General features: G+C 39.4%; 1 protein-coding gene and 1 pseudogene across 21 annotated transcripts in view; both read right to left on the bottom strand.

The window, feature by feature from the left end:
* Positions 1 to 1,216: 1,216 nt before the first annotated feature.
* LOC102926841 (phospholipid-transporting ATPase ABCA3-like) overlaps positions 1,217 to 19,137 on the bottom strand; it is a 136,367-nt gene continuing 118,446 nt past the window's right edge. For 14 of the 21 annotated variants that reach the window (XM_042282792.2, XM_042282819.2, XM_076551481.1 and 11 more), the window contains 8 exons: positions 12,414 to 12,601; positions 11,335 to 11,442; positions 10,918 to 11,112; positions 6,618 to 6,805; positions 6,039 to 6,209; positions 5,456 to 5,655; positions 2,755 to 2,828; positions 1,313 to 2,287 (listed from right to left, as the gene is read on the bottom strand). In XM_042282792.2, the coding sequence (XP_042138726.2) occupies positions 2,150 to 2,287; positions 2,755 to 2,828; positions 5,456 to 5,655; positions 6,039 to 6,209; positions 6,618 to 6,805; positions 10,918 to 11,112; positions 11,335 to 11,442; positions 12,414 to 12,601 (1,262 nt within the window). In that variant the 3' untranslated portion in view covers positions 1,313 to 2,149. Of the gene's footprint in view, positions 2,288 to 2,754; positions 2,829 to 5,455; positions 5,656 to 6,038; positions 6,210 to 6,617; positions 6,806 to 10,917; positions 11,113 to 11,334; positions 11,443 to 12,413; positions 12,602 to 19,137 lie in introns of all 21 variants that reach the window. The other 7 variants (XM_042282808.2, XM_076551463.1, XM_076551497.1 and 4 more) reach the window with 2 other exon arrangements.
* LOC102921750 (elongin-C pseudogene) lies at positions 9,579 to 10,231 on the bottom strand (annotated as a pseudogene).

The following is a 19,137-nucleotide window of genomic DNA, read 5'->3' as shown; positions in this document are numbered from 1 at the left end:
GCCCAGACTGACCAGCTCAGCTACCACCCAGACCCACATCCTAGGCCTTTGATTGCTCCACGCTAACATCTACCCCATCTGTGACCTGCTGGAGTGTGTGAAGGGACTGGTCCTGTGGAATGATAACCACAGGATCTCCGTGACTCAGGGCAACAGCAGGATATCCAAGAGGAGTTTTGGTGAAGGTCCAGTAATGATGGTGTGCCAGAGGCCTTGAACCAGACCAATGACTCATTGCAATGAACACTTTGTGAGTTGGGCTGATTGGACAAAAGGGTATCCTTCATGATACACTGCAGTACCCAATGCCAATAGGATGAATGAAGAGGTGTTGGAACGACAGAGGAACACGGTGGTTGTGTGTGTGTGTGTGTGTGTGTGTGTGTGTGTGTGTGTGTGTGAGAGAGAGAGAGAGAGAGAGAGAGAGAGAGAGAGAGAGAGAGAGAGAGAGAGAGAGAGAGAGAGTTTCCGTGTTTTGCTTTGTTTTTAATTGATTGTTTTGTAGGAGTTTCTTGGCAGGGGGCGGGGGGGGGGATGGTTGGTGTAGGGGATGCTGCAGATGGGGGAGAATATGGAGAGACTGGAATGTGAATGGGATTGGGGTGCATGATGTGAAATTCTCAAAGAATCAATAAATAATTGTTTAAAAAAAAAGTCTAGGGCTAGATGCCTGATAAATTGTGACTTTTTGCTGCACACTATTTTTGGATGATTTTAGAGCAAATGGTCTAAATTCTCAGTATAATGCTAATATTTCATTCCAGATAGAAGGTCAGAAACTCAAGAGGTCCTCTCCCATAACACAAGCATCATCTGGCTGTGTTTATTTATGAGAATTAAGTACCAGAGAACAGACATAACTCATGATATTTCCTTGTTACTGCTTTAGTGACTCCTGGCATTGATTCAGGATTCCCATGCCCTCAGACTAAAAAGCTAATTTTAAAAGTTCTATTTGTGTATGTGTCTATATAAGCATATGAACATATGTGTCTACTTTCTGCTTATTCTTTTGAGGTACAGCCTCTCCCTGAACCTGGGGCTTACATTTTCTTGGCAAGGCTGAAAGTCAGTAAGCCCCAATGATCTTGTCCCTGCTCCCCTTGGATGTAGGGTTACAGGCAAGTATGGGATGCCCAACTTTGTTCTGTGTGTTCTAGGATTGGAACTCTGTTCTTTATGAGTGTACAGCAAGTGGTCTTAACTACTGGGCCATCACACTAGCCTCTAACTTTTATTATCATTATATTATTATTATTATTATTATCAATTGTACATCAGTGTTTATTGCAGCATTTTTTTTTTTTTTTTACAATTGCTAAGTATCCAAACCAATGCAGGTATCCAACAACAGAGAGAGACAGGAAAATGTGGTAAATATATACAATGGTATGTTTTTCAGTCACCAAGAAAAATGAAGTTATGTCATTTGCAAGAAAATAAACACAAATGGAGATAATCACACTAAGCAAATTAAGCCAGTCTCAGAGAAACAAATATGTTCTCTCATTTTGGGGTCCTAGATGTTATATAGCCACATGAAACCATGTATGTATATATAAAAGTGAAATTGTCCACAGGAACAAAGGGGAAACAGGGATGGGCAGGGACGAGCAAAGAGAGGGTGAAGTGGAGGATGCTCAACATAAAATGCATACCTTTATGAAAATTAAAAACTAGATTAAGTTAAAATTTAAAAATAATAGTCTTAAACAAGATAACAGGTCGCTTTCTACTGGTCAGTGTACTTTCTTATAACCATCCTACTCCATCCTCTGAATTCATAAAAGTAGAAAATATCAATCCTGGTTTACAGACAGGAAAACTGAGGTGGAGAGAGGATAAGGAGGGGCCCAATATAAAGAAACTGGTCGGCATCAGAGCTGAGAATTCAGCTCTATCTGAAGCGAGTTTCAGAGCTGTGCTGGGACGGTAGAAAAAGAGCATGGGGCTAACTTTGAAGTTCAGAAGTAGGGTAAAAGAAGCATTCACAGTTCAGATAACCAGTCATTCACTTGAACTTCCAAAGACTGCAAACTGTCTTCCCCAGAGTTTTTATTTGTATAATGTGTACGGAAAAGACTTCTATGTGTCCAGTGGCTGAGAGTCTGAGAAAAGAGGGCCACCAGTTTATTGTAATCTCATAGCATTAGAAAATGATTTCTGAAAAACCTCTCATTTTGTCGGTGTTAGCAAAGGTCAGAAAGATTTGTTCCAGGGTTACTTGTTTGACAGAATAGTCTTCCAAATTGAACAGCACTTTGGCTTCCTCCATAATTTCAAATACCTTGAACAAACAAAAGGCAAAGTTACCACCTGTTATCTCTAGGTAACCCTTTCCCCACTCGACCTTCCCCAGCCAGGACACACAGCAAAAGGGAAAGATGACTGAACATAAGAAACAGCTATCCTGCACCCCGTGCCCCATTCTGCTTACACACGCTTTTAGACAGAATCTCTACATGTAGCCCAGGCTGGACTCAAATTGGAGAGTCTTTTGCCTCAGCCTCCAGAGTACTGGGATTGTAGGCCTGCCCATCCATGCATATCTAATCATCCCCATTCTCTTGCTGAACGTGACATAATATAATCTGGGCGTCAGAAGATTCAATCAGTTAAATTCAGGTGGCCTTGGAAAAGTAACTTAAAGTTTCTAATTCTCTGTTAATTGGACTCTCATCCACATGCTTAAGTCCCAATGTTTTCTATTTGCCCTCTACTAATAGGTTAGACTGGTATGAATTTGACAACCACCTTTCCCCAGCAGACTTCCTTGCTTGGAATATAATAGCCAATAATCCCTTGAAATTCCTGGTTTTTGATGTTACCTAAGAAGAGAAAGATTTTTGACAAGTTAGTAATGGAAAGGATAATAATGTTTCTTTTTAATAAAAATAAAAAATACAGCATTGTTTTATAGTGTTGACTAGCCTGGAACCTGCTATATTGCCCAGGATGGCCTGGAACTTAATATGTAGCTCAGGCCGATCTTGAATTTATGGCAATCCAACTGCCTCTGCTTCTCAAGTTCCAGGATTACAGGTGTGCATCACCACACCTGGCTTTGGATCCTACTATTTGATAGTTTTGAAGAACTCTTATGTAATTTCTATTTCAATTGTCCACACAATGGAAGAGAGAATATGTGCAGTTAGTACAAAAGATGATATAATCCTCAAGATTAATTCCATCATTAACAAGGAATGACATTAATTATCTCAGCAGATTTACTTCTCCGTAAAATACTGTCTTATTACCTATAGTTTGAAAAATTGCACGAGGTTGGCTAATTACATCTGGAAAAATTGGTAGCTCACATGATCAGTTGCAAAACCTGAGATTTATATACATTCTAGTGTTTGGTAGCAATACTGTAGCACTTCTAATTAGTAGGATGCATTTATGTTTATTATTATATACTGGAATCACCACCAGTGGAATTAACTGGGATTAAAATGTTTTAAAGACAAGCTAAAATAAATGTCAATAAGAATGGAACTTGTCTTGTAATGACTCCATACAGAGAATTAAGAGTAGTTTTAAAGTTTTTAAGTACTTTAGTGTGAAATATATTAAGCACACATAAATCAGGGAGGACACTACTATGAAGACTTTATTATTTTTGGAGGAAGTATGTCATTGAGCACAGGCTTTGAGAGTTCATAGCCTCACTCTCCTTCCATTTTGCTTTCCTTGCTTTGTGTTTGCAGTTGATGATGTAATCCATTAGCGTCCTGCTCTGACTGCTGCCATGCATTATGCACCCAGTTATTATGGATTTTAACCCTCTGAACTGCAAGCCAAAATGACTTTCTCCTAGAAGTTGCCTTACTTATAGTATTTTATCAGTGGCAGAAAGTAACTAACATATATAGCTTGGTGACTCACAGTACAGTTAAATGTAACTGACACTCAACACTCTAGATGTCATCTGTGTTGCAAGCAGGCTCATTTTCTCTTCCTTTGAGGCAACCACTTTCCCTGGTTTCTATGGTTAAGCATCTCTTAGCTGTTCTTTATTGTATTATTGCTCAAGAATGGACTCCTAAATATAATTGCTTTGTTTTGAATCCTCTGTGCTTCACGTGGTGGCACACATACACTACCTATTCTTTTTATCTGTATCTTTTCACTCAAATATGTTGTCATCCGTAGCCATATATTATTACTTTTCTTTACTCCAAATTTCTAGTGTGTAGTTATTTTTACTATTGTGGGTATACAGAAGGATATCTAGACTTGCAGACTGTTCTCACCACACAATGGACTTGTATCAATAGGTAACTGCAGAAATAACAGAATGTGATTATTAGCCTAGTTCATAAAAGGCAATGTGTTCTTCATCTCAGTGTTATTTTATGTGAGGGAAGCTGGCTACCACAGTGTGATGACAAGATTTCCATGTAGCAGGAAACCCAACAGCCATGTCTCTTTCTTAGTATATCCTCCAGGCCCAATGAGACATCAAATGATTTAACACTGAAAGATCCTAACCCTTCAGGCTTACACCCCCAAGCTCCAGGAAATGAGAAACTAAAAATCTAGTTCCAAGGGCAAGCTGACTCAATCATTATTCAACCACCCCTGTCACAATGTAACAACGTAAAGAGATCTCTGTTAAGAGATGCACTCAACTGTGACTGGGATAATTGCAAGTGTTCCAGGAAGGACTACTGTGACCTTTGTGTAAACTCCACTCCTGCCCTGATACCCACCTTGAGGTTTTGGGAAGAATGTACATGCGGACGTGACTGTATCCACTCTGTGATCAGACCATGATCTTGTGAAACAAAATTGTATGGGAATTGTAATCTTATGGCTTTTGTGGGTTTTCCTTTAAAAGTACCCATGTGATTGCAATTGGTGCGACTCTTGCTCTTTGGAGCTGAGTTATCTTGTCTGTTCAGTCACTTCTTCATTAAACCTCGTGCTGTTGCATCAACTGGACCAGAGTCTGGGTTCTTGGGGCGCCCACTTGAGACCCTAAACTTTGGGGTTTAACAACACCATGAGAGACCCTGGACCAGAAACACTCAACTAAGCCATGGAAATTATGAGATAATAGGTTTTACTATTGTTTTAGAATATTAATCATTTTTTAAAAAATATTTATTTATTTATTATGTATACAATGTCTTCCTGTATGTTTGCTGCAGGGCAGAAGAGGGCACCAGATCTTATTACAGGTGGTTGTGAGTCACCATATGGTTGCTGGGAATTGAACTCAGGACCTCTGGAAGAGCAGTCAGTGCTCTTAACCACGGAGCTATCTCTCCAGCCCTGGGTAATCTGTTATATAACAATAAATATATATTCCAGTTTGGAACCATTACATATAATTTTGATTTGAACATAAGGGTTCAATAAATATGAATAATTCAATGAAAACTATAATTGAAAACATGTAGCAGAACGGTGAACTTGACTTAATATAATAGTCATGAATCCATCATACCTATATTACCTGGGAAAGTTGTTTGAATGAACTTTTTGAACTCTGCTATTTTATCTTCATCCTTAGCAATATTGATCTTTACTGTTAGGGTGTATACATGACCAAATCTCTTTCTGACGTGCTGGGGGCTGCCGAGGCAGGTGAACCTCCCTTTCAGCATGATGGCCAGCCTAGTGCAGAGTGCCTCACATTCTTCCATTCTAGGAGGAAAAAGAAGACATGTCTGAGGACACTCTTCCAGAGAATAAATTCAAATAGCTAGGGTTGGAAGACTTAGAACTAGAAGCCTTGGCATTACAGATGGTCACCACTAAGATCGTATTTGGGAAGAGGAGGACATTTGGAAATTTAAAGCAGTCCCTATGTAAATCCTCATTAAGTTACCTAGCTAGTATTTTCTCTCAGTTCTTGATTCCATCAGTCAACTGAGCTCTCATTTAGCAAGTTCATCCCCAGTTACTTCTCTGAGGTTCTACCTATTCTTATGTAAGTTTACTGACTCATAGTCCTGGCTGAAATGAATTCCATCCTACACCCATTGCAGCTCCTTCTGGTTTCTAACCGAGCCTCCAATGGCTCTTACCTGTGAGAAGTTATGATGATAGCTTTACCAGTCTTACAGATCCATGTAACTGTGTCCCACAGCAGATGCTGAGCTACTGGGTCCATGCCAGTGGACGGCTCATCCAGGAAGACAACCGAAGACTTTCCCATTAGGGCAACAGCGGTACTTAGCCTGCGTTTGCTTCCACCACTCCGTAACGTGAGGAAGAAAGAGTAATATATATGCCATTAATTAATAGGAGAATCTGTACATTCAGAATTCTGTGGTAGGACTCAAAACTGATGATTCGTGCGTGCGTGCGTGCGTGCGTGCGTGCGTGTGTGTGTGTGTGTGTGTGTGTGTGTGTGTGTGTGTGTGTCTCCATGGAGATATAGGGGCTCTTATTTTTAATGCCAAGATTGTTCAAACATGCAAAAGGCTAACACCATCCAAGTGGGACATGCTGTTTCCTGATGTCTGAGCCTTGGCAGAATAATATGTTATTTCACAGTCACTACCTCCATGTGCCAGAGAGGTAGCAATGGGCTTTGTGGGCATTCATTTGAAACAGCAGAGGCACAGGATAGGTCACTTAATAGCAACGACACGATGTCTCACCTGTATGTGTAGATAAACTGGTCAGCAAAGTGTTCCAGGTGCACTGAATGCAGAAAGGTTTCCACATACTTGTTAATATCTTCCTCTGGGACCCCCCACAGCCTCGAGTACATGATTAGCAGTTCCCGGCCTGTCATGTGGTTCAGCACAGATTCAGACTGAGGACAGTAACCAATTCTTGACCTAATCTGAATCAAGAGGGTAATTATGAGCAGTCAATTCATGTCAGCTATTCTGTGGAGCATAAATCTCATAGGGATGAGGTATAAGATATGAAGCTATTTAACTCACACTACTGATAACTCTGATACCTCTACAACTCCCACTAAGAATGGTTTGTTCTTTTACCTTCATCTCCTTTACAGATGGAGTTCAATGAAGTAAAATAAAGTATCAACATCACTAGCTGGAATTTTCAATATATAGGTACATATATATGCATATTACTACTATGTGCCTTGAGTGTTTGAAAGTAAGCTTTGTTAATATTCTAATTGAAGTATTTTGTTTATAGCAATGGTCAGGTAACTTTTGTCAGATCTCACAGACAGGAATTATATGTTGCCTATCAATATACAAAGTACATAGGAGAATATATTTTTTTAAATTTATTTTTATTTTTTTTGCATTGGTGTTTTGCTGCATGTATGACTGTGTGAGGATGTCAGATCTTGAGTTACAGACAGTTGTGAGCTGCCATGTATGTGGGTGCTGGGACTTGAACCCAGGTCCTCTGGAAGAGTAGTCAGTGCTCTTAACCACTGAGCCATCTCTCCAGCCCCAGGAGAATATATTTTTATGTATTTAGCCAAGTTAATGCTCAAAGAATTAAAGCAATATATCACTTCATGACTAATGTAGAGTAAAATTTACAGTGTGAATTCAGCCATTTCAGATGCTTGTCAAAATACTTAAAATTCTTTGAAGGGGATATAATGGAATTAAAACTCTCCCAATGCATTATTAATAATATCCAGAATATAATCTAAAATTAATTGGCAAAAGATGTATGCAAATGACCCACACTTCAGTGAACACAGTAGAAACGGGCACTCAAATAGCCACAATATTGGAATAATCAGATACAAATGGGGAAAAAACTCTTACAACTATGCTTAAATGAGGATAATGAAAAAAGGCTGTAATTTAGATGAGTAAGAAAACATCATAGAAAACAAAACAACAACAAAGAAACCAATGAAAGTTTCTGAGCTAAACCTTTTGGTTGAGGGTTGGAGAGGTGGAACAGTTGGCAACATGCTTTCCATTCAAGCCTGAGGACTAAAGTTCAGACCCTTAGTCCTCACATAAAAAGCTGGGTATGCCAGTTGGTGGGCAGGTAAATCCTGAAGGCTTGCTGGCCAGGAAACCTAGCCAACTGGTGAGCTCCAGCTTCAGTAAGACACTCTGTCTCAAAAATTAAGGTGGAGAAATGACTGAAGAAGACACTTGACATCGACCTCTGGCCTTTCCAAACACAACTGTGTGCATGTGTACCCATACACGTGTACATTCATATGAACATGTGTACACAAATAAAATAATTATGTCAGGAATAAAAACTTGATAAAATAGAACTAACATGAGGTTGGATGTAATTTGAAGATGAAACAATATAAACTAATCAGCATGTGTATGTGTACACTCATTCAAATAGAAAATATGTAGGAAAATGAAGAGAGACACAGGACTTCTGGAGTGCCAGATCAAAGGGATGAGCATATGTAGAAACAGATCTAGGAAGGGACCAGAAAGAACAGGAAAATGTGTATTTTTTTTGAGTGTCTCTGAACTGAAGAACTGTAAGAAATTAATAAAGAAAGTGTTAACAATTAAGAAATGTATAAAAGATACAAATAAACTAGTATCTTTTAAATATTTCCTAAAGTTATATAGTTCCACTCATAATAAAGGAAAAGAAAAAACTGCTCAAGTAGTATTTTTAAAAATGGAATACACTAAAAACAAAAAAGAAAAGATGAGTCAAAAATTCTGTTGTGGTAAGTGCAGGGGAACAGACACAGTCACACACTGCCAATGTGCAAATTCACATGCAAGGAAAGCGATTGGTAAGGCTGAGAAGATGGTGTATGATACACAACCATATTCCAGAAAAAATGAAAACAGACCCTTGTAGATGACTGCATAGGAAGGATGTTTGTAGAATGATAAAGTGGTTACTATTTTTTGCATGCAGGAAAGAATGAAGCAAAGTTAGGTCTAAGAATGTCTGAGCCTTGCTAACTGTACACCACTTACACTGTTTTCATTTATGCCTTAAGTAATGAATACCTTCTTTGTTCAGTTTTTGTTGCTATATATTTTTAGACTCCCTGCCCTGCCTTGAGGTAAGCATGCTCTAGTTGCTAAGTTACAGCTCTGTCTTGGTTATCTACTGACACCCCAGGTATAATTCTTCACTTTCTCTTGGTTGCACATGTGGCTTTCTTCAAACCCGTATATACATTTTATCTCTCAAACCTGGCTTGTCTATGTGTCACACCACTGTACTAGGCTTCAGAGAACTCCACTGGACACTTTTTTTTGCAATTAAATAATATTGCAGTTTATAAAAAACACATAAAAAATTTCAACTCTTATTCTGATTCATGATTTTTCATGTAATTATTTGCATAACTCTAGTAATGCTCAGTGGCTGTAAGATCAGAACTGGTTCTTAAAAAAAACACTAAAAACATAAAAATACTTAAAATACTTAGCCCCTGTAGAATATGTTCATTTATGCTTACATTCCAGGATTTGCTATATTACTTATAATTTTAAAGGTCAAACTCAAAGGAGAAAGTAAACCACCTACAAACTGGCATTATTTGTTTATTTCTTGGCTTGTGAACATCCTTAATTTGTTGATGTAGTAAACAAATTTCAACTCTGCTATACAAATGACAGAAGGAATCTGCTCAGCAATTAACTTTAAAGTTCAATTTCATACAGGCAACATGCTATATGTGGAAAAATGACTAACTGAACTACAGGTATTAAATGCTGAAAAAAGGAACAGTTTATTATAATTTATTCTATTTAACAATCTAGGAAGTTGGCAGCCATAAGCAGCTCCAGTGCAATTTCAGGTGCATTTGGGAATTCAGGAATCTTGGTGGAACTGTTAGTGTAGCGGACCTTGTAGGTAAAATACATGCATACTTTCGACAGCACGTGCAAAGGTATCTCTCTGAAACTGACCTCATTGGTTTCATTCTCAGCAAACTGCCCCGGTCCACTCAACACGGCCTTTATTGTTCCTGATGTTAACACATGTTCTCTTTTTACAATAAATTCATGCCCATCAGAAGATATTAATTTGACATACATGGCGTCAGGGCCTTCACAGCCACCGTAGGCTTTCCCCTCTCTATCCATTATGTTCCTATGAAATTCTACTTGATCCCACAGGAACTTTAGTAGCTTCCTGGCAAGGCGAAGACACAGTCTGCAAATAACTTGTGTCTGTAGGAAGTGCATTGTTGTTCTCCTCCACTGGACACCTTATGAGCTGAAAGTGCCCAAGATCACCAGTCAATTACTTTCTTGAAAGTTTATTTCTTATTTGGCTTGAGAGAGAAAATTTTATCCAGGTTTTCCCTCTGACTCTCCAATTTTCATGGTTCTGTCTCCAGTTCCTTTATTCTGTAATTCAGTGTTGATAATCCACCAAATCAAGTCCATATTCTTTCTGTTGTACACATTTCTGATAGACGGTCTTATCTACTTTCACAGATTAAGTTTCATCTGCACTTTGATAAACCCCAAATTCATATCACTTCCCTATCATGAGTTCATACTGTTCATTGTATGCTCCCATTTAGATGCATCATAGATGCCTCAAGACCCAAATGCCCTCCAAACACACTCTCTCAAGATATTTACTCTCTTGGTGACTGGAGCCTTCACCTTCAGAAGTTTATCATAGAAATCTGGGTGCCATCCTCACTTCGTTCTTTAAAGCTTACATCCCAACAGAGCTGAATCCTTTCAATCCTTTCCGTTTCTCACAATCATTTTTTTTAGTTAGTTGTACTTCCAACCCTATGTCAGAGCAAGTTAGGTGTGAGAGCTGTTCACCTTCAGTTCTGTCTATTTGCAGATACTTATTCTTTGTTTCATGGGAAAGAATATGTTCCTTTCCTCAAACTCAGTATGGCCATGGAGTCTTTCAATTCTAATAAGTGAGGTTTTATGTATCAGGGTCCTTAGTGTCCCTGTCCCCCACCAGGTTCCTCAACAATTTGCCCATGTATCTCCTTCAAGACATTAAGTCATTGGCTAAGAAGAGAAATACCTTTCTTGGATTTCCAGCGACACTGTTGCCATCAATCAACGCAACTCCAGAGGTGATAGCTTCTTCTCCAGTCAGCATTTTGAATGTAGTAGTTTTTCCAGCTCCATTTAATCCAAGCAATCCAAAGCACTCTGATCTCCTGACTGCAAGGGAGATATTTCTCACAGCCTTGACAACAGGACACTTAAAATAAATCTGAGAAAGTTAAAAAAAAAACACACAACAACTCACAATGTCTGAGACACTGGTCATGAACCACAGCTATTACCTCAGACTCCTAAAGCTAACAAACTGACAATCTCATAAGAACACTTCCCTTCCAGCCCTCTGCAGAACTGCAGTGAACAAGGACTGCACTGGTCAATTCCAGGCAGGGATGCTTAAACTCCAAGGCAGCTAGCCAGGAAGTGACATTACCTTTGTAACTTCTTTAAGGACCAGTGGGGTTTTCTGTGACCTGAGCATCAGTGTGAGGACTTTCCTTCTTTCTCTCCTTATGTCCTCATCCTCGTCTTCTTTGATTCCCTGGTTAGATATTTTCAAGACCAGGAGTACACATGAGGGCATTCTATAGAGAACTGGTTTAAATCAACAGCTTTAAGAAAGCTAACCTGCAGGTATAATCTCAAAGATATGAAGAAGTACTGAAGCAGTTTCTAAGACCCTTTCTCCCTGTTTCCTAAACTCTCACATGCAAAAACATACTTCTGGTCGGGACCATTTTAGAAGAGTATGGCAGCCGAGGAGAGTCAAAGACACAATTCTCTGAAACTACTGTTATGAACATTTCGTAAGAGCCAGGGGCAGTGGATAACTACAAGGAAGCAGTTATTTCTGGACACAGTAGGGCAGGTGCACACAGGAACTCACAACAGTTGTGACAACATTCACAAGGCCGGAATAAACTTAATCCAGACAAAATCCCAGCATGGAGTGGGGGTGGGTGGGAACAAAATCCCAACCTAGCTGAGTAGCTTAAGGTAACTGATAGCTTCGAGGAGAGAGAATTCATTTTCTTTAAGGGTGTGATCCCAGGTAGGTTGTCCACGTTCTAATGGAAGGCTACACATCCAAGAATATTTGGGCAGCACAAATTTGACCCAGTAATCTTAAAAAATAAAAAGAGGTCACAAAGTTGGGTGTGTATGGAATGAGGGCTGGATCTGGGAGGAGCTGGGGAAGGGGAGGGGATATCCTCAAAATACAATGTATAAAATTCTCAAAGAAAAAGAGTTTCTACATTTAGAGTGAATAGTATATTCTTACTAGCATAAGGACAATTATTTCAGTTGTAGCTAACACATGAAAAATGACTTATTTCCTAGAGGAGTAAACCCAAGCTAAGATACACCTCAAACAAGCCACCGATCTGTTTTGGTGTAATCAAATTACACTTTCTTTAAAAAGTAATGGAAATGAGAAAATGTAAATTCCTGTTTTCTGACTGAATGTTGTGCTTTCATTAAATTATATTTAAAGCCTAGTTAGTTACTTACTTGCCTGCCTTTTCTGAATTTGTTGTAGAAATAAAAAATAATGTTACGAAAGACAAAGTTCCTTAGGTTCCAGGAAATAGTCTCCAGATATAAAAGCAAGAGGAGAAAAACTAAACCCATGGCAGCCAGTGTGATCAGAAACTTCCCAATCCCACGCTCTTCAAAGCCATACACATTGTTCTGAGTATCTGAGGACACAAGAGAGACAGTCACCTTACTTTAAAAACCAGCACGGCATTGAAAACAGTGCCAACAGTAAGACATACAGGAAAGAAAAGATCTTTTCTCTTTGTTTTTTTTTTTTTTTTTGAGACACTCATGTAACTGAGGCTGGCCTTCAACCTGCTGTGTGGTTGAGGATGGTCTGAAATTCTTGACCTTCTTTCTATCCCAAGTCCTAGATTCATAGGTATGGACCTGCTCAAATGAGTTTTAAGTTAGATTTAATAAGTATAAGATATAGCAAATAAGTAACTGTCTTGCTATTTTACTTGACCTTCTTGATGTGGTTATTTATAGTTGTTGATCTTTTATTTTCCCTCTAGCTTTTTTGTTCTCTATTTCGGCACGGAGCATTGACCCAGGCAGGGACTCAGACATATAGCTAGTGCTCTACCAGGAAGCCGCACCTGGGTGGCAGTCCTCCTCCCTCCAAGAGTAAAGATTAAACAAACAAACAAACAAACAAACAAACAAACAAACAAACAAACAAACAAATAACTACAGACTCTTCTCTTTTCTCCCCTGAAAACTGAAATGACCACACATACATGTTTTAACTTGTGGACTCTCTTATTCTCTGAATCTCTCCACCCCACCCCTACTCCCAGGATCTTTTGTAGTCTAGGCTAGCCAGAAAATGATAATGCAGTCAAAGATGGCCCTTTCTTAATGCTTTTAAGCACTGGTTTGTATTTCTCAATGTGGAACCTTTCACTAAATTTATTCCCAATTATGCTAATTTTGATGTTAATATAAATGAAATTGTTTTATCTACTTTCAGAGTGTTTATTGCTAGTACACAGAACTATTTAGCTTGCTTTTGTGTGTGTTGCTCTTATATTCTGAAACTTTGTTAAATTTGTCCATTAGGTCAGTTTGAATATATCAACTGAATTTTCTATCTATCAAATCATGCCAGGTTGGGTGTTCTACATGTACTTGCTAGGTCCAGTTGGTTTAGGGTGTTATTCATATCTTCTGTTTTCTTTTTGGATAGCTTTTCTCATTGAGTATGAAGTGCTAATGCTAGGCATATGGTGCACGCCTTTAATCCCACACTTAGGAGGCAGAGGCTGGTGGATCTCTGTGAGTTCAAGGCCAGCCTGGTCTACAGAGTGAGTTTCAGGACAGCCAGAACTACAAAGTGAGACCTTGTCTCAAAAACAAAACAAAATCCAAAATAAACAAACAAAAAAATGTATGGAGCGCTTAAAGTCTTCAGCTATTAGTATATAACTATCTTCCCTTTAGCTCTACATTTTGCTTAATATATTTTTGTGCTTTTTGAATTTTAATATATTCTTGATGATGTGACACCTTTATCTGGATAAAAATTTGCTTTTACACCTCATAAAATTTTGACCTAAGATCTACTTTGTTTTATATTAGTATAGTCAGTGAAGTTGTTTCAGCTTTTATTTACAAAGAATTCTTTCTTTTTCCATTTTTATTTTTAACCTATTTATATCTTTGTATCTAAGGCTCTTAAAGACAGAATATACTTGAATCATTTAAAAATAAATTCTGAATATGTATGCCTTTTATTAGAGAATTCAATTCATTTATGTGCAAAGTACTGATAGGGACTTGTGTCTGTCATTTTTTCATTTGCCTTCTATGTCATATCCTTTTGGTTCTTCAGTTCTTCCATTTCTGCCTCATTTTCTATTGTTTTGTTGTTGTAGAACAGTTTGGTTCATTTATTATTTCTGTGTATGTTACTTTCTTAATGATCCCCATGAGGACTGCAACCAATATTTTGTTTGTTAGATTTTATTCAAAAATGATTTTTTTAAGAAGAGAGAGAGAGAGAGAGAGAGAGAGAGAGAGAGAGAGAGAGAGAGAGAGAGAATGTGTGTGTGTACAGTTAACTGCAGAGACTAGAAGTGTGGGATTTATGTGAAGCTGAATAGAGAAAAAGGCAGCTGTGAGCTGTCCAATGTGGTTGCTTGGAATCACTGGGTCCTCTAGAGGAGCAGTGTGGACTCACTGAGCATCCCTCAGGGCCCAGGCTGTGATTAACACAAACTTATGTGAAAAAGATTAGTTTGAATTAATATCAATTTATCTTCAGTAGTAAGTACACTCTGTTATCATAGTTTTATAAATCTCCCATCATGGCTGGGCATGGTAGGTCATGCCTGCAATCCCAACATTAGGGAGGTGGAAACAGGAGGATTAGAAGTTTGGGGTCATTCTTGTCTACACAGAGAGTTCATTGCCAGCCTGTGCTACATGATAATCTGGTGCAAAGAACCCAAAACAAAACAAAACAAACAAAAGCCTTAAAGCAGAGCAAAACCAAAACTATCCCTAATGGTATTGTTTTCATGAATTATAGCTGTAGATACTGTGTAGCCATTAATATAGATTTTAATTATTGTTATAGTATTAGTTCTCTAAAACACTTTTGGGGGTGGGAAACAAGCAGATTTAATCCAAAATGCAACAACACTTTGATGGTTTTGTGTGTGTGTGTGTGTGTATGTGTGTGTGTGTGTGTGTGTGTGTGTGTGTGTGTGAGAGAGAGAGAGAGAGAGAGAGAGAGACAGAGACAGAGACAGAGACAGAGACAGGGTCTTTTCACATAGCCCTGGCTGTCTTGGAACGCACTATGTACACCAGGCTGGCCTTGAACTCTAGAGATCCATCTGCCTCTGCCTCCTGAGTGCTGGGATTAAAGGTGTGCACCACCATACCCAGCTTTTGTGTTGCTTTTTAATAGCATCTTTATTTCATCACAAGGCTTCAATTTGTTGTCTAATAGCTTTTTCTTTCAGTTGATTTTCATTTAGCTTTTGTTTGGTAGAACACTATACTAGCATAAAATTTTCATTTATTTGCAAGTATCTTAAATTCCCTTTCTTTATTGGAATAATGTTTTCTTTTCTGGATATAGACTATTTGGCAGTGGGGTTCTGGACTCTTTGAGACACAGACTTGCTATAGAGCACAGGTTGGCCTCAAACTTCCCAAGTGATACCATTAAGTGTGTGCCATCATAGTTGGCTGGCTATGGAAGTTTTGGTTTTCTTCCTCTATTCCTTTAAATAGGCCAGCCTTTGCTTTCCGGCCTCCATAGTTTCTAGTGAGAAATAAGTTGATACTTTTCTTGGGATCCTTTGAGCCACATCACTTCTTGTGGCAGCCTTCATAATTTTTGTTTTGTCTTTGACATCAGATAATGTTATTGCAGTGTTTCTCCCTGTGGAATGCTGAGTTTATTCAGATTGGAGTCAAGGTTTTTTGATGAATTCATTCGTGTATCTTAGAGTGTTTTGGGGTAGTCTTTGACTGTTTTAAGTTCTACTTGTTTGTAATGCTCTATAAACTGTTGTATATTGGGAGTGGGTTCATGTGGGTGTGTGGAAAGAAGGCACAGAGCATTCGTTTTCTTTTTCTTTGCCCCAAGACAGGGTTTCTCTGTGTAGCTTTGGAGCCTGTCCTGGAACTCACTCTGTAGACCAGGCTGGCCTTGAACTCACAGAGATCTGTCTGCCTCTGTTTCCTGAGTACTGGGATTAAAGGCGTGCGCCACCACAGCCCAGCCCAGCTCAGAGCAGTCTCTCTGGATTGACTCATTCATAGTTTAGCAAAGGGCTTTTTATTGTTCTCCAATTTACATCTTTTAGCAAGTTAATTTCCATATCCCAAAACCTCTTATCTAAGCTCCCTACAGGGACAATGCCAAATGCAAATTTTCAGTTAAGGAATACTGTGGCTTTCTGATCATTCCTCACCCAAGTTTTCATAGGCTTTGCAACTTTAGAAAATTGTCAGACAAGATTCACATAGAAGGTACTGGGAGACAAAAGGTAGCAATCACAAAAGGCAGATCCAAGCCAGGTGCTAACACTCCGGAATCAAACCAGCTGCAGCTCTGCAGGAATTCTCCCAACAAGAAACTATTTTTTTTTTTTTTTAAATTAACCTTTACTGTGTTTGGTCACTGAATATTCCTTAGTTATCAGATATTGATTTGACAGTATAGTCTCAAATGTTTGGGGACAATAAAAAAGGAGAAAAAAAACCTAGCCTGTTAAAATTGGTTGTGAGTTGAAGTTACTTCTAATACTTAACCAATCTTTCCATAATTTTTCTCTAGTTCTTTATTTTTTGCTTAAACCAAACTTATCTCATAATCTAATCAAAATAAGATTACTTAGGTTCCAACTCTGGATCTTTGTGGGACTTTCTCATTTTAAGTATGACCTTAACAAATTATCTTACATTCCTACTGTAAGCATTGCAGCTCAGATGGAAAGGCATCCTGGCAGTCGGGAGCCAAGGAACACCACAAAGTCACTATATGCTGCAAGTATTGCACCTTACAGCCTTGCTCCAGGAAAAGGTTTCCTCAACTGCAAGTGTAACAGCTCTGCTCTGGCAGGGGAGGGTTTCCGGGAGGAAGTTGTTCCAGCTCTGCTCTGCTCTGGAGAAGCATTACAGCTCTGCTCAGTTCTAAGTGTTACAACTGCTCCACTAGGGAAAGTTTCCTCAGTTCTGCTCAGCTCTACTCTGATCCTCTACTCTGCTTTGGTGAAAGCTATTACAGCTGGGCTCTGACAAAAATGTCAGAACTGCACACTAAACCTCACTAAAGAGATTTATTGGGAATGAAGAATGTAGGAAGATGGTTGCCTCGGGTGAGAAACAGCAGCAAACTGAACAGGGTCAAGACCTTATACAGACTTTCTTGGGGGTGGGTGTGGGGTGGGGGTGGGGTGTAGTGGGTAGTCATTCCAACCTTGATCTGGAAGTTCCAACCCCCAGTGAGGCTTCGGTAACTGTCACACCTACAAGGCAGGGGCCAAGAGAGGCCCTTGAAGACCTGAGATCCAGATGCACTGTCTCTCTTGGTTCCTGGACCCTGGATGCTGGAGGTAGACCGAGCAGAGTTCTCCAGAGAACACCACCGGACTGCGCTGTGTCTTTCCCAGACTCTGCAACCTACCTATCCCTTCACTTGTAAGTTACGCCACTAAATAAATCTTCCTTTTAACTACGTGGAGTGGCTTTAATAATTTCACCAATATGGGCGGAGCTTTCTAGGGTGGCTTGGGATTGGTGAATTTTTGTAGTCTAGGGCAAGCTCAGGGATTAGAGCATTTTAAACCCTGGTCTTGGGGTCAAGTCAGGGTCAGGGTATTTTTCCTTGGCCCAGATCTTGGGTGTAGCCAGGGGCAGGACATTTTTTCCTTGACTCTTTCCACCCTACACATATAGCACCTTCCTCACATTACTCCTTCTGAGAGTCTTGTGTGGTCGCTTTTTCTTGACTACCCCTTGACATTCACCCTAGGTGACTATAGTTACTCTGCATCTTTAAATGCTTCTGGAGATGTTCAGAAGGCAGTCACAGCGCTGAGAGAGACCCAAGGGTTTTACCAGTGGCAATCCCTGATCTGCTCTCTCAGGCATTTACTATACTTATATAAACATACAACCACAATTCTTGGGAACACAGTTCATACTGTCTCTCTGCCATCTATAACCATGAATGCTATACAGGGAATGAGAAAAAGTAAGTGGATAGATTAAATGTCCATAATATGTTTTTACCAAAAATTAACAGCTAGCTTCATTCTTTATTAAATATTTCCTTTTGTTTGTTTGTTTTGTTTTTTTCTTTTGGAGACAAGGTTCTCAGTGTAACAGCCTTGGCTGTCCTGGAACTCACTTTGTAGACCAGGCTTGCTTCTGCCTCCCAAGTGCTGGGATTAAAGTCACGCACTACCATGCCTGGCTGATATTTTCTTTTTTTAAAATAAGTTTTTAATAAGGTTCTTTACCTTCCTGAACTCCAAAAAAGTTACTATCATTACCTTCTTGCTTTTGTTTCAGTGGTGGTGGTGAGAGATATCCTTGGACATGACTACTGTCTCATTTTTTTTCATATATTGATTTTTTAAGTTTTTAAAATTTAATTAACATTTTTTCATTTATCTTACATACCAACTGCAGTTTCCCCTCCCTCTTCTCATCCTGTTTCCTCCCCCTGACTCCCTTCTACCTCCCTCCCCATTCACTTCTCCTCCATCTCCATTCAGAAAGGGGCAGGCCTCCCACAGGCTTGAACAAAACATGAAACATCAAATTGAGGTAGGACTGAGCTCCTCCCTCTGCATAAAGGCTGGGTGAGGTAATCCAGATTGGGAACAGGTTCCCCCAAAGCCAGCTAAGCACCAGGGACAGGTCCTGATCTCACTGCTAAGAGCCTTACAAATAGACCAAGCTACATGATTGTCACACACATGCAGAGGGCCTAGGTCAGTCCCATCTAGGCTCTATAACTGTTGGTCCAGAGCTCCCACAAGCTCAGGTCAACTGTCTCTCTGAGTTCCTTCATCATTACTTTGAACTTCCTGGTTTATAACAATCCCTCCTCCCTTTCTTCTGGAGGACTCTCGGAGCTCGGCCCAGTGCTTGGCTATGGATCTCTGCAGCTGCTTCTATCAGTTACTGGATAAAGGCTCTGTGATGACAGGGTAGTCACCAATCT

This window comes from Peromyscus maniculatus, chromosome 1, assembly GCF_049852395.1.
Source record: "Peromyscus maniculatus bairdii isolate BWxNUB_F1_BW_parent chromosome 1, HU_Pman_BW_mat_3.1, whole genome shotgun sequence".
Classification (NCBI taxonomy): domain Eukaryota; kingdom Metazoa; phylum Chordata; class Mammalia; order Rodentia; family Cricetidae; genus Peromyscus; species Peromyscus maniculatus.
The sequence above is the reverse complement of the archived record's forward strand: the minus strand, read 5'-3'. Positions and strand labels throughout refer to the sequence as shown.